The 15,234-nt window shown below is 37.4% G+C and overlaps 1 protein-coding gene across 8 annotated transcripts in view; it reads left to right on the top strand.

Annotated features, from left to right (window-relative positions):
- Positions 1-981: 981 nt before the first annotated feature.
- AKAP9 (A-kinase anchoring protein 9) overlaps positions 982-15,234 on the top strand; it is a 144,201-nt gene continuing 129,948 nt past the window's right edge. For all 8 annotated transcript variants that reach the window (XM_019716634.3, XM_074340714.2, XM_019716663.3 and 5 more), the window contains exon 1: positions 982-1,253. In XM_019716634.3, coding sequence (XP_019572193.3) covers positions 1,206-1,253 — 48 coding nt within the window. In that variant the 5' untranslated portion in view covers positions 982-1,205. The remainder of the gene's footprint in view (positions 1,254-15,234) is intronic.

Raw genomic sequence — 15,234 nt, 5'->3', positions numbered from 1 at the left:
TCATTTTAGTAATGACAAGATAAGGAACACAGTCTCTGCCATCGAGTGCGGAGTGTGAGTTGAACTAAGAAGTGCACAAATTATTAAAATATCATGCAGAGTACTTAACGGAAATACAAGGAGAAAGAAAACTGACATTGAGGACGTTTTAATATACTAGGGGCAGTCACATATAACTCATATATATTAACAACCCTTCCAAAACTTTCAGGTAAGCCCAGGTAGCATAGGTAACTTGTTCAAGGCCATTACAGCTAGGTTAGCGTGTATTGGCTTTGTCCCCAACGCAGGTTCCAAAGCCTAGGCTCCTTGCAGGGCACCTCCACGCCACGGAATGGGAGGGGAATAAGTTATGACGATACTCCCAGTTGCAGTGGAGGGAACAAAGGGATCAGAAAAGCTATTCAGAGGGGCGTGAGATGGGCCTTGAAGGATGAACCGGAGATTGGGCGGACGAGTGGGGGAAGAGGGAGGGACTTGCCACTAAAATAAAAGAGAGCTGCTGGCTACTCTCCCAGTTCTTCCAGTCAAGGAGTCAACGCACGTTGAAAACTGACGTCCGGTGGGTCCTCTCCCCGCCCCCTCCCCATCTTTTCCTTTGGGGCTTTTCAGCGTTCACCAATTTATTTCACCGTTAGGCATCTGTTATTTTTGTAACTTGAAACAAATCTTAATGTCTTAAAAGCGACTAGAGTCCCTTGGACCGTGAGTGGGGGTCGACCGGCGCCCCTGTCACACCCCCTTCTCCCATCTCCTCAGCCAGGCCACCACCTGGGGAGCGTTCGTCCCCCGCCGGCTTAACGCCTGCGGGAGCCGGGGTCCGAGGCCGGGTCGTGGTCCTCCACGCTACCGGCCGGCGGGGGCGGGGCGGCGTGGGGGGCGGCATGCGGGGCGGGGCGGGGCCGCAGGCGCACCTGCCTGGCGCGGCGGGGCTGGCGGCGGCTGCGCGGATGGACGTGACCCACCCCCTCCCGCCCCGCCGTGTGTTTACGTGGAGACGAAGATGGCGGCGGCGATGACGGCGTTACCCGTGCGGCGGAGGACGGTCAGCCAGTGAGCGCGGAGACTGGTTCCAGTCCGGGCGGGGGAGGGCCGGATCCGGCCCTGCTCCCTGGCCTTGAGGTTCCCACCTCCGTCTAAACCGACCTTTCCTTCCTACCCCCCGACCCTCTCTCTGTCTTCCTCCAGCTTTCCCCGCAGAGGCCATGGAGGACGAGGAGAGACAGAAGAAGCTCGAGGCGGGCAAAGCAAAGGTAACAACAGAGCCGGAGGCGGCAGGGCCCGCGGTGGGAGGCGGTAGCTGGGAAGGGGTGGGTGGGGGCCTGGGAAGCGGAGATCGCTGCAGCCCGGGTGCGCTGCCTGGGAGGAAGGTGCTGCAGGATCTGCGTTTTCCTTTCGTCCTGCTTTCTCTTTCCAATTAATTGAAAAAGCCTGGTGTTACTACTTAGCAGATGATACTTCCGTGATGATTGGGTGGTGTGGCTCTTTTCTCGTTAACGCCCAAATAAAACCCCTCTTTTACTGTATTGTTATAAACTGGTATTTATTGTTTCTAAATCTCCAAGCTTTCACTTTTTTATAGAGTGCTCTGGGTAGTGCAGTCATTGTGCTTTTCAGGGTGAGGATTTAGGGCTTTTCTTTATTCAGTGGGGGATTTGTACGGTGATCATGAGCTTGGCTTTCTTAGGTGGCACGCTGGCACTCTTGGGTGTGTGATTGGCCTGTGACAGCTGCCTCAGCAGTGGCTTGAGTGTGCCACAAGTGCCAGCTGTGAACTTCATGTTAAGGGCGGTTTTAGAGACATGGCTTTGTATGTTGGTGTTTGGTCTTTGTCATGGCATGTGCTTTTGTATTGTGTGGAATGTTAATGCAGTCTGTGAATGGAACTTTTGGGGAGGAAAGGTTCTCTAGTCTTAAGCAACACCTATAGAATTCCTGCTTTAAATAATTTATATATAGACATAATAACATCTCTGACAAGCCCTTGTGTGTGTGTGTGAAAAAATAAAGCAAACAATATAAAATTATGCACAGGTATTCACATCGATATTCACTGGGCTTCATGAACAATTTGACATAGACAAAATATAAATTAAATAGCATTTTAAAAAAATTACATATTTGAGCATGTCTTTTGGCAGGTTTCAAAGGCCCCCTTCCTTCCTATAATGACACTTCATATAATGAAAGTACCTTTTAAAGATTATATCTAAATGTTTCATTAGAGATGATTTTTAGCAATCATACTTGGACCACAATTAAATTACAATATAGTTAACTATTTTTTCTCTCTCCCTCTCTTTCCCCTCCCTCCAAATAAACAAACAAAAGAGACCTGATGTATGATTTCAGTAATCATTGAAGGGCCATACCACAGGGATTCAGTAGTAGACGCTCAACACCACAAGTTTCTTAAATGAATATGTGTATTAACTAACTTCGTATTTCTAAAATATAGTTGGCTTTCCCATAAGTTCCTTCTAAGGTCAAAGTTGAAATGCTTGTATGTTACCAGATAGATTCTGTTACCTCATGATCTATAAATGGAGGGAAAGGGGAATCAAGGCATCTTCAGAAGCCCAAAGTCGCTTACATTTCTGCAACCTGATGGTCTGAGCAAGCAAGCTCTATGCACCCAAGTAAATGGAGGTAAAGTGTGCACCTCCTTCAAAAAGCACTGCCGTTCTAAGACATTATGTTTGTCTGTTACCTCAGAATTTTTACAGCTTGCCCCATAAGTATCTTTACTGAGCATGTGGGAAGCCGTCCTACAAAACAGTTTACTTGGGACAGCACACCTCATAACAGGATTTATTTAAATTGTTTTGATTTGGCAAAAAAATTCTAGTTTCTTTGTGTGTTCTTTGTCTTTCAAATTACGCCTACGGGGTAAAAATCTCTTTAACATTCATTTTTATTGTAGAAGATTATCTTCCTCTAGAGCTAGCCCAGTTTTTCCAGTCAGAAATAAGTCTGTGAGACTTGTAAGGCAAGGTATGTGTGCTGGAGCATTAGCTATACAATATAAAAACACTGGAAGCAACCTTCAAAGACAGTATTAGGAGAATTGTTTTCTAAACTGTATTACATAAATGTGATGGAATATCATGTAGCCATTAAGATTATGACAACTGATAGGAATGTGGAAAATAGAAATAAAACAGCATCATCAAAAGTAGTGTATGCATTATTTCGTTTATATAAACGTGTGCTTTTAGATTAGGACTAAAAACTGCATGGTAAATATAAAATCATATGACATAATGTTTTATTCCTGTTTTATACTAAGAGCTGGAAATACAGAGGTGGTAATAGTCTCTGTTCTCTGGTTGCTCACAGTTTAGCGGGAGAGACAGACACTGGGCAATAAGTACAATGAGAGAGAGGTACAGTAGGATTTGGGATGAATTTTTTCATTTGTTAAAATGTGTTAAATGCTGCTACCTTATTTTTAAGGCTCTTACAAAGAAGGCTCTTAATACTGATATTAATACAACTTAGCATAATTCCCATCAAATAGTAGATACTCAGTATTTGCTCAATGAATGAATGAGCAGAATGACTATGAGTTGCTATTGGGTGCTGCTTTGTTTACTAGCATGTTGTAATTTAATAACAGTAATCCAGAATGCTCCTAATTGGAAGTCTCTTATTGCTGGCGTCAGAAATCACTTACAGTGATCATTTCCAAAACTTATTCAGATACTTGTTTGTTCGTTGGACTTAAATATTGTATTTGATAACCTGGTTTTGCGAACCATAACATTTACATTTTTTTCTTGGTGTTTGGTAAGCTGTTCACTGAAAAATTTCTTTTAGACCTTATAAATGATTATTTTTAGACCTTATAAATGATTATTTTTTTACGACTTGTCATGTATACAGTATAGTATACTTTATAAAATGGTTTATACCAACCAAAATCAGTAATGATAGCTGAATAAATTTTGGTATACGTAGCCATTAAAATAATTCTGCACAGACTTTTTGAGTTGGGAAAATGCCCACAAGTAATGCCAGGTTAATAAAAATGTTACCAAAAAAAAATATATGTACATATTTATATATGAAGACACCTGGAAAAAAAAATCCACCAAGGTGTAAATGATGGTTATCTCTGGGTGGTGGGTTATAGGCAATTTTAATTTTCTATACACTTTTAGTATTTTCCAAATTCTCTGCAACGCATTTCTTTTATGATCAGTGAGTAAATGTTTAAATACCATTTTTTAAAAACAATGAAAGTTTATCAAATACAGAATGTTGATGAGCATGTTCTACTGTATGATCATTTTACAGAATAAGACAATGCACACAATAGCTAGGTTTCCTCAGGACCCTCCATTTAGTGTCGTCCCGGAAGTATAATTCAATTCCAGTGCTGCTTATATTATATAGTTGGGATTCTATTTTATTAGACATTTATAGATCTTTCTGTTTTTGTAGTTTTTATCTCCTTGTTGTCGGTTCCCATTGCCATGGACATGCTCATCTTGCCTTGCTCCTTATTTGCCTCTTCCCAATGTGCTGTGACTAAAGAACCTAGTAACTGAGTAGATAAAATGATTTTTCCAAAATCAAGGGACAAAGGAGCCTAGTGAATGGGCTTTATGACAGTTTAGTTTTTCTGTTACTTGTTGGTTTTTTGGTTTGCTGTTGGGTCCAGCCACTTCCTCAGTGTTGCTGTTGCAAGAAGCCAGATCCATGGAGATGTGAGACATGACTGCATTATTAAGTAAATATTGTCAGAGCTGGGCTAACCCCCTTTACAAGGTGCTGGCAGGGATGGCACGACACAGGCTGTCCATTGTGTTGAACCAACAAACTATGCTAACTCCACTTTAAATGACTTCAATTTTTTCCAGCTAAAATTATTTGCAATAGTACATAAAGCAAGAATTGTGAGCAAAATTAGAGAACAGTGTGTATTTAGTATAAAATTATTAGTTCTGTAAATTCACATTAGGTATACTTTTTAATATTCTATTTTATACTTTTTAATACTGCAAAATAGCAGAATTCAGTAAAACCAAAGTTATTCATCATTTCTATAATTGACATAATTTGATGAATAATTATTAAAATTTTTGCTTGTGGCATTCACTAAGTAGTAGCTACACTATTTTTACTTGTTTAATGAGCATTTTCAGTTTGAAAGTATTGCCAATTTATGCATAAAAGAATAGTGCTCTTTGCAAGCTATATATTAGGTTATTAATAGCAGGACCTTTCAATTACTGTTTCCACTTTGATAGACAAAGTTAGTTATGGTGTAAAATTGTTCTTTGTGTATTTCAGATACACTGCTCCACCACTATGAAAGTTGCTCTTCACCCCTGTTTCTTTTAAACTTTCCAGTTTTTTATTCTTATATGTGACATAGCTTTCCTAGCGTTCAAAGTGTACTGCAGCAGTTTGATGCTTTCATCAACATTTGTTGCAACAGGGGTGCATTGTCTGCAACTTAAAAATTAATTCATGATCTTCAGGCTTTGTTAAAAAAAAAAAAAAGCATAAAACATAACTTGTAGATTATAAGCTTTAAGAGAGATAATGTGGAGGAAAGAATGGCAGAACAGGCTTCTGAAAGTGTATAGTATTGAAGAAAAGTTTCTACAGCAAATCCAAGAAATGGCAGGAACAGGGATAGGGAAGTGACTGGGTAAAAGAGCCATTAGGTCCAGAGAAGAGAGACTCAGCAAGGTCTGTGGTGTGTCAGTGGAACTCAAAGTTGAATGAGCATGTGGAAAAGAAGTGAAAAAGGTTGGCCATACCCAAGTGACCGGAATATGACAAAATTGGGGCAAAAATTATCTTCAAACAAAACACTTATTTTTATATATATAAATTTTGTAATGAGAGCTAAGCTACGACTGCAAAATATTTATGTATTATAAACTGCTAATTATTGAAATATAAGTGAATTCTAATATGAAAGTTCTAATAGAAAAAGTTGTCATGGTAAATTGTTAAGCATTAAATGATAGCGAACATTTTTTGTATTTATTTCTCAATAAGATTCCACTAAAATTGAAATTAGACGTCTTATTTAATTGGTGAGCATCTATTTAAAAACTTTAATTTGAAAAATCTTCAGCATTTTCAAAAAGCTTATCTGTAAAGGTAGTATGCATCGTGTGTGTGTTTATAATACTGCTGTTGGGCGTACTAGAAAAGGCACTAGGACTTGGAGACATTTAATTGCTCATTTGTTCAACCGACATTTTGAATGCCTACAACTACAGCTATAGACTTTTACTTAGCAAGCATATATTTAAATGATCACAGATTCTCTGTTTTTTGTGTGTGGGAACAATGCTGTCACAGTACGTGAATCTCAACAGGTGTTTTGAAGAATAAATGAAATAATGATTGAGAGCTCTTTGAACTCCTGGCGTTAGATATAAAGAAGCTATGATTTGTTTAAATTGAGGTGAAATTCACATAACAAAACTTACGTCAAAATGAACAATTCAGTAGCATTTAGTACATACGCAACATTGTGCGACCTCCACTTCTATATCGTTCCAAAACATTTTTATCATCCCAGAATAAAACCCTGTATCCGTTAGGCAGATACTCTTCGTTCCCTCCTACCCCTAGCACCTAACAACCACCAGAGTCTGCTTTGTTTCTATGGGTTTACCTATTTAGGTATTTTATATAAATGGAATCATATAATATTTGACCTTTAGTGTCTGGTGTTTTTTTTTGCCCCTTAGTGTGTTTTCCAGGTTCATCCATGTCGTAGTAAATATCAGTACTTCATTCCCTTTTATGGCTGAATAATACTCCATTGTATGTATATACCACATTTTGCTTGTTCCTCCTTTGATGAGCATGTGAATTGTTTCTATCTTTTAGCTATTTTGATTAGTGCTGCTGTGAATATTTGTATATAAGTGTTTGAGTACCTGTTTTCATTTTTCTTGGGTATATACCTAGGAGTAGAATTGCTGGATTATATGGTAATTCTCAGTTTTTTGAGGAACCACCATACTGTTTTCCATAGTGGCTATACCATTTTAGATTCCCACCAGCACTGGATGAGGATTCCAATTTCTCTATATCCTCACCAACGCTTGTTTTCCATGTGTTTTTTTCTTTCTTAAAATAGCCATTCTAGTGGACGGGAAGTGGTATTTAATTGTGGTTTTGATTTGTAATTTTCTAATGACTAAGGATGTTGAGCATGTTTTCATGTACTTGTTGGCCATTTGTCTGTCTTTGGATAAGTGTCTTATGTCTTTTGCCCTTTTTAAAATTGGATTGTTACCAACTTATTTTATATATTATTTATTAATTTTATATATATTTCTATATGCAAAGTGTAAGAACACGTGCTCTCTGGCAGGCGTGAAGAGGAGCAAACCGAGATAGACACACATCTCTAGTAGAATTATCTTCCATCTTGGTTATTTTTTAGGCCTTCTCTGGGCTCTGACAAAATTTAAACTGTTGCTTCCTTTGAATAATAGATTCTTGGTGAGTTGATTAGAGCATGGTGCTAAAGTTTGATTTCTGTGTGAGCCAGTGAGTCATTCCATTCCAAGACCAGCTGTTTTACAAGTGCATGCAGTTGGTTAAAGGGGCACCTGTTGGTTTTTGGCTTGATCATTACCAGTCAATTTTCACTGGGGGGTGGGGGGGAAACCTGGTCTTCTTCAATAGCAAAAAAGCCTATCATTTTCATGTATGACTATAATAGACCTCTACAGATATTTCACTAGTGTAAGGTAGTTTTTTTTGTTGTTGTCATATTGACTGCCCTTTTACTTTTAGTGTTTTTGTGGTAGTGGTTACCAAAATATAACTTAGGATACTTAATACGTGGCTCAGTATGGTGCAGAAAGCTTTGGTTGATTTGCATATGTATTTAACCCTATTCAAAAATTAAGCGTTGTTCCAGAGGTGGTTTTGTCTAGGTTATTCAACTCTATGCGTAGATTCTTTTGTACCATTAAAAAATTCCTTTATTCTCTTTGTTCATGAACAGTGTAGTGTTTGTTTTCAATTGCTATCAGGGTTATGATTTTTATTGTGGTTTGCTATTCACTGAGATTTTTATGTGGTCTAAAAGTTTCTCTGAAAGTGTAATTATTTTTTTCCTTTTAAGAGATCATTTCTTAAAACCCCCAAAGTTTTTTCTTTTATCCTTGTAAGAGATGAATGCTTAAAGCCCCAAAAGTTATTTTAACTAGTAAGAACTACGCAGAACTATACTATTTAAAATCCTAATCTATAAAGATTTGAATCCATAAATTGTATTGACTGAATAGGTTCTCTGTTTACAGATCTTTGAAAAACTAACAGCATATAAAATCTAGAATTTCTTTCCTCCTATTTCTTGATACTACACACACTGCAAAATTCCTTGTTTACTAAGGATCCTTCCTTGTGGGCTCTGTGATTAGGCTGTATTTATTCCTCAGTGGCCTCACTTTTCAGTTGATGTTACCTTATTGTTTTCCCAGAGAAGATAGGGACAGGGACCACATGAAAATATTCTCCATATTTATCAAGAACCCAATTTAATGTATGAAAGTGTGTGAGGGAGATGCAGGCAATTGCGATGGGCATGGGGCACTGATCCCAGTTAATTACCACGACATTTATGGTCTTTGACTGTATATGTATGTGTTGATTTCTTAAGTCAAATCAATAAGTAGATGCTCTAAAGGGCAAGGTTAGTAGGATATGTGTAAAAACTGCATTAGCAAGTATCTGCTGGGAGTTCATGTAGAAAAGAATGGGTTTCTACTGAAAGTTACAGAAACTATTTCCTATTCTTGGACAACTTAAAAATATTGGAAATTTTTTTATGTAAAATCTTTTATAGTAGTCGCCAAACTAATTTAATTTTTTAAAAACGTTTATGGATTTGTCCTGCTTTTGTTTTGTTTTTTAATTTTATTTTATTATTTTTTAATTTAATTAATTAATTTATTTATTTGTTTTTATTGGGGAAGGGGAACAGGACTTTATTGGGGAATAGTGTATACTTCCAGGACTTTTTTTCCAAGTCAAGTTGTTGTCCTTTCAGTCTTAGTTGTGGAGGGCGCAGCTCAGCACCAGGTCCAGTTGCCATTGCTAGTTGCAGGGAGCACAGCCCATCATCCCTTGCGGGAGTCGAACCGGCAACCTTGTGGTTGAGAGGATGTGCTCCAACCAACTGAGCCATCCGGGAGCTCAGCAGCAGCTCAACTCAAGGTGCTATGTTCAATCTTAGTTGCAGGGGGCGCTACCTACCATCCTTTGCGGGACTCGAGGAGCTGAATCGGCAACCTTGTGGTTGAGAGCCCACTGGTCCATGTGGGAATCCAACCGGCAGCCTTTGGAGTTAGGAGCACGGAGCTCTAACCACCTGAGCCACCAGGCCAGCCCTAATGTTTTTTAATGTGCATAAATTCACTTTGTAATGAGAACACATCTGAGCATTTCTATTCAGTGACTTCCCTTCAACAAGAGAACTCTCACTTTTCTACTTCAGTCAATAGCAATTTTTATAATAGAGCTTGAGAAAATGAGAAGATAATAATTTCAGATTTTTTAGTTGAGAAAAATGATTTATATACAGAGGGTGCCAAAAATGTATACATATTTTAAGAAAGGAAAAAAACTGTATTAAAATTATAATACTGAATATATACTGATAACAAAAGATGAATACAAGTCCTGTGTTTACATTTTTTTTGGCACCCCTAGTATTTTTTAAATTCTAAGGGTGAAATACAATATAAGTACTTTTAATAGGTCTCAGGATTTTAATCTTATGACAAAAGACTCTATATATATTCTTTTTTTCTGTAGGATTTGGATTTAAAATTTTTTAATATTCTAGTTTTCTCTTTTCTATCTCATGTATGAGCATATATTCGAGGTTTAGGAGTTTATACCTATTCACAAAGCATCTCAGTTAAAAAATAAAATCCTTCTGAATTATTCTGTAATTATTTTCCTATATCCGGTATACTTACAACCCAATCTCTAATTTTTTTTAATTCAAAATTTGTCTCATACTTAGCGTTTCTTCCACTTCTAATACTACTACCCAATAAAATCAGGCCCACATTTACCTCTCTTCTATTTTGTTTCCCTTACTCATTCTCTTTTACCTTTCAGATCCAACCAATCACCACATTCCACTGATTTTACCTTCTAAATATTTCTTGATTTATCCCCATTTCTGTTCATATGTTATTATCCCTCACTTGGATAATGGGAAGGTTGAGAATGGAAGAGAAAAGAGTATGAATTCAATAATAGTAGCTGCCAATTTTTGAGCACTTTCTAATGCTATGCATTTATTATCATTTCATCCTTATAACTATTCTAAGAGCTGTGTAAACTGTTGCTATCTCTATTTTATAGGTGGGAAAACCAAGAGGTTAAGTAATTTGCACAAAATCGTAGAGGAGGAGCAAGGATTCAAACCCAGTCTGACCCAAGAAATTGCATTCTTGATTTCAGCCCTACACTAGCTCTTATATCTTTGATCTGTGTTTGGTAGGTAGGATTGGGCATCCTTGGTAATGGGTCGTAAAGGGTAAGAGAGATGCTGTGGTCTGAATGTCTGTGTCATGCCCCCCCCCCTTACAACCCACCCCCCCTTCATACTGTTGAAATCCTAACCTGCAAGGTAATGGTATTAGGAGGTAGGGCATTTGGGAGTGATTAGGTTATGAGGGCAGATCGCTCATGAATGGAATTTGTCCCCTTGTAAAAGAGAGATCCTTTGTCCCTTCCATCATGTGAGGCAAAAAGATGGCCATCTAAGAACTAGAAAAGAGGGCTCTCACCAGACACCAAATCTGCTGGGACCCTGTTCTTAGACTTCTAACCTTCAGAGCTGTGAGAAATAAATTTCTGTTGTTTATACCCAGTCTATAGTATTCTGTTATAGCATTCCAGACAGACTTAAAGCAAGAGATGACTCCAGCTTTCTGACTCAAGCACCTGAAGAGGTGTAGGTGCTAGTCTGTGAGATAGGGAACAAATGGACAAGTTTGGAGGGAAAGAAAAGTTTCAATGAAATGGGTCTTTGAGATAGGAAATGTGGGCATGGTTGGAGGGAAACAAATATTTGAGTAAGGTAAAAATGAGTTTTGGGTGTGTTGAGTCAGAGGTGCCTACAGGACATTCTGGAGGAATGGTCCAGTGTAAAACTGAATATATGTCTGGAGCTTAAGAAAGAAGTTCATGCTATAGATAAATATTTGATTTAAAGATACGAGCTGACACTCTGGGAATGGGAGTTCACTCAGGAAGAAGACTGACTGAGTGGGATGCAGATGGAGAGTTGAATCCTGTGGAAACACCCATGTTTAAAATGCAGGTGGAGAAGGAGATTGCAAAGGAGACTGAGACAGACTATTCAGAAAGCTAGGAGACGATGCTGTCAGTGAAACAGTTTCAGGTAAGAACAGGAAGACAGTTTCAAGTAAGTAGGAATGGCCAGTTGTCAAAAATGAGAATTCAGATTACTGAGGGATGGGGAATTAAAAGGAATCAGGAAAAGGTGGGGAATGGTACCTACTTTTTCAAAGATTTTGTTGTGAAAAGCAGTATAATTGTTGTGGTTATGAGCTTGTACCAGATCATCTGAGATCAGATCCTGCCTTTGCCATTTATTAGCATTGTGACTGTAGGCAAGTTGCTTAAACTCTCTGTACTTCTGTTCCCATCTGAAAAATGAGGCCAGTAATAATACTAGCCTTGGAGTTGTTGTGAGGATTCAGCTAATACATAGAAAGCACTTAGAACATTGTCAGACTATAAAGTGTTAAAGAAGTACGAGCCATCCTCCTCTTCTTCATGCTGGATCATAGAGGCTCAAACTATATAGCAGAAAATTAGATGGGAGAAATCGGCTGGGATCAGATTGTGAGGAGCCATATGTGTCATTTAAAGTAATAGGGACTTTACCATAAAAGTGGCAGAAAAGTCAGAGAATGTGTATCGGGCATGTTTAACCTCTGAAGAGGTTAGTCCTTTCTAAAAAACAAATATCCCGTATTCAGATAGGCCTGATGCCACCAGGTGGCAACTAGTTATATGTTGTTGCTACACAGATGAAGCAGTAAAACTATGTGTTTTTTTAAATATAAAATACTGACTTAATTAAAAAAGCTAAATGTAAGCACCCTAATTCTGTTAGGGCTCCTTTGTTCCGGAAAAACTGAGATTAGTTAAGTGAGGAGAGATAACAAAGGGTTATTGTAAAGATAGATTTCAAAGGAAGGTAAGAGAAGTATAGTTGGGCCTCCTGGGAAAAGCCATTTGGAACCCAGATAAGTTTGGGGCAAAGTGCCATTCTTCTCACTGTTCATTGTTAGCAATAACTGAGGTGACAGTGAAATGAAACAGATAGGTGGCATCTGAACTGTGAAATGTAATGCGGTCAGTGTTGGCAGTTACACTTGTGGGGTATGGTAAAGGTGTCTAGAGAGGCTGATGAAAGAGGCCAGGCCCCAGTCAACATAGTCCTGGGGCTTCTGCCTTTTTTTCTTTTTTTGTCTTTTGGGATGAGATTTTTGATAGATGGATAGTTGTACTATATCCTTTTAAAAATAGTGATGTTAACATATGGGCCCTGTGTGATAATTTTACTAGTGAATATTCTTTATAGATCTGAGGGGGAGGGAGGCAGTGAAGATCTTTCAAAAAAGAAAACAATCACCCACACAGTCTTATAACCTACAAGCAATCACTATTAACAGTTTGTTGATTCTTTGTTTCCATGTGTACGTATATTTTTAAACTTGAATCATACTCTTATTTGCAATTTTGGCCTCTTTTTTCTCTGACTTTATGTTGAGAGCATTTTCCCACATTACAATTTTTTTTAAAACATTTTTGACAGCTACATAATACTACATTGTATGGTTGTGCAGTAATGTAACCATGGACCTGATAATATCATCTCAATTTTTTTAAAGAAATTATGCAGATATGTATTCTGAAGTTCTGAGGAATAGTGTCTAAAATTATTGCTTAGAGGCATCTCTTTTCTGTAAAAGATAAATTATCTTTTTTTCTCAACAGCTGTTTATTGAGAACCTATGTACAGCTACTGTTCTACACTTAGAATATTATATAGGCTTTGAATTTAATTAAAAATCCCTGCCCTTCTGGAGCTTACCTTCTAGTTATTTGTTCTGAAGTAGTAATTTGACTTCATATAATCTATAATATAAGCCTAAATCAGTATTTTGATAATTTTATGTTCTTAAAAGTGATTTGTTCTGAACACTATAATGTAATCTTTCCACTTTCTATTCTACATCTTTTTTTCACTTGGGATCACTTAGTAATAGATACTGTTCATTAAACATGAGTACTTTTTCAACCAACAATTTTTTAAAAATACCTTTTATTATGTAGAATTCTAGTTTTTCTCTTTTATAATTAAAGTAGGAAGAGGAGAAAGGAAAGGGAACAATTGAAAAAAAATCTCCAAAAAAAACCCTTAAATTTGGAAGAAATATTAAAAGATCCTTCAAATCTACCTCTTCATTTTGCAGTTGAAGAAACTGAGTTCTGCCAAGGTTAAGTGGCTTGTCCTGTGTCACATAGCTAGCTTATTAGAATCTCTACACAACAGTCCAGTACTCTATTATATGTAATCCATACTATTTTTGAGACATTTTCATTCAACAAATATTTGTGCCTACCATATGCCAGACAATGAAATGTAGTAAAATGTGTAAAATTAAGGTGATTCCTGTGGGTTCAGATTCTGTTTTCTACTTACACGTGAAGGTATTCCAAAAACTTTTATTTAAGAAAAAATCTACATTGAGTGAGATTAGAGATATAAATAGGACCGATGGCTCATCAATGTGAAGTCCTGCGGTCATTTCCATGGCTGATTTCCTGGGACTCATTTGGAACTGTTATTTTCCACCAGTTTGGGATATTGTTGGAAAATATGCTCCAGAGCACAAAAGAATTGCTTTTGTTGTTTTTGCTTTCAGTTTTCCTACTTCGGTCTACATACAAATTGTCTTTGGGTCAACTGTTATCTTTTTGTTTCTATGGTTAGGCCCCTGGAGTGTTGCTGTAATAGTTTGTACAGCATTCTTATGCAACATTTATTAAGGAATATTAAAAGGGTTAAAAGGCAGCATTGACAGTACAAATAGTCACTGTAATTAGAATTAATTAGGATTTCTTAAATTTTCTGTAGCAAAAACATAGGAAATAGCTCTACTTGCAGCCATTTTTGAAAACGAGAGACTAGATAACATTTAAAAAATACTTTATAATCTCTTTTGGGTATGTGTGTATATTTCTTCTCTCAGTCTTGTCAAAAAAGTATTTGTTGGTTTGGTGGTTTCATTTGTTTGTGTCTTTAAACTTAGTGTTGTAGGATTTGAAGTATAATGACAAATGAAGGAAAAAGAGCTCAGAGTGCATGGCATGCAGATTGGTATAACGGAAAGAATACAGGATTTGGAGTCAGAAGTTCCTGTTCATTCTGTTTGCCACCTACTGATTATGGTCTCGGACAAGTAACTCGTATTTGTCTTTAAATCTCAGCTTCCACATTCTTTTCTCAACAGTTCCTGACCTTTCCCTGCATTCCCATCCAAATTAAGTTTTTCTGTTGTGTGCTTTCTTTAGTACCTATATTTTTTCTTCAAAGCACTTTTTATCTCTTGAAATGATGTTTCTGTGTTTATCTATATTGGTTTAATTTGTTCTTCCTACCTGAATTACAATTCATAGGAATAGGGTTTGTATCTGATTCATCTTAGCACTGACACATGATAGGTAAACAGTAAATATTTGGTAAATAAATACTTAATACCTGCCACATGCCAGGTTATTTCCTTCACAGAGATAAAACTACCACAACCACACCTCTGACAGAAAGCCTTCTTTGAGAAAATTAGGTCGAGAGGTACCCATAGCACCTTCTTACAGAGGACTGCTGGGTTTATGAAATTGTACACTAACTTTTATCTTATTTGTGTCTCACACCCCAGTGAAGTAATAGGCTGGCCTAGACTGAAACATCCTACTATTAGGATCATGCATTTGAGCTCCTGTCTAGCACAGTGCATTGAACACTCAAGAAAACCAATTCCAGTTAGTTTTTTGAAGCGGCAGTCAGAAACTTGGCATGTTTTTCTACAGCATTTTTAAAAATCTTTATCTTACTGAGAATGATCATTTATAAATTTATAAATATTGAGTTTAAGGAATAAATTATCATTTTTATTTAGTTGT

Source organism: Rhinolophus sinicus, chromosome 4 (genome assembly GCF_057876585.1).
Source record: "Rhinolophus sinicus isolate RSI-liver-muscle chromosome 4, RSI-T2T, whole genome shotgun sequence".
Classification (NCBI taxonomy): Eukaryota; Metazoa; Chordata; class Mammalia; order Chiroptera; family Rhinolophidae; genus Rhinolophus; species Rhinolophus sinicus.
The sequence above is the reverse complement of the archived record's forward strand: the minus strand, read 5'-3'. Positions and strand labels throughout refer to the sequence as shown.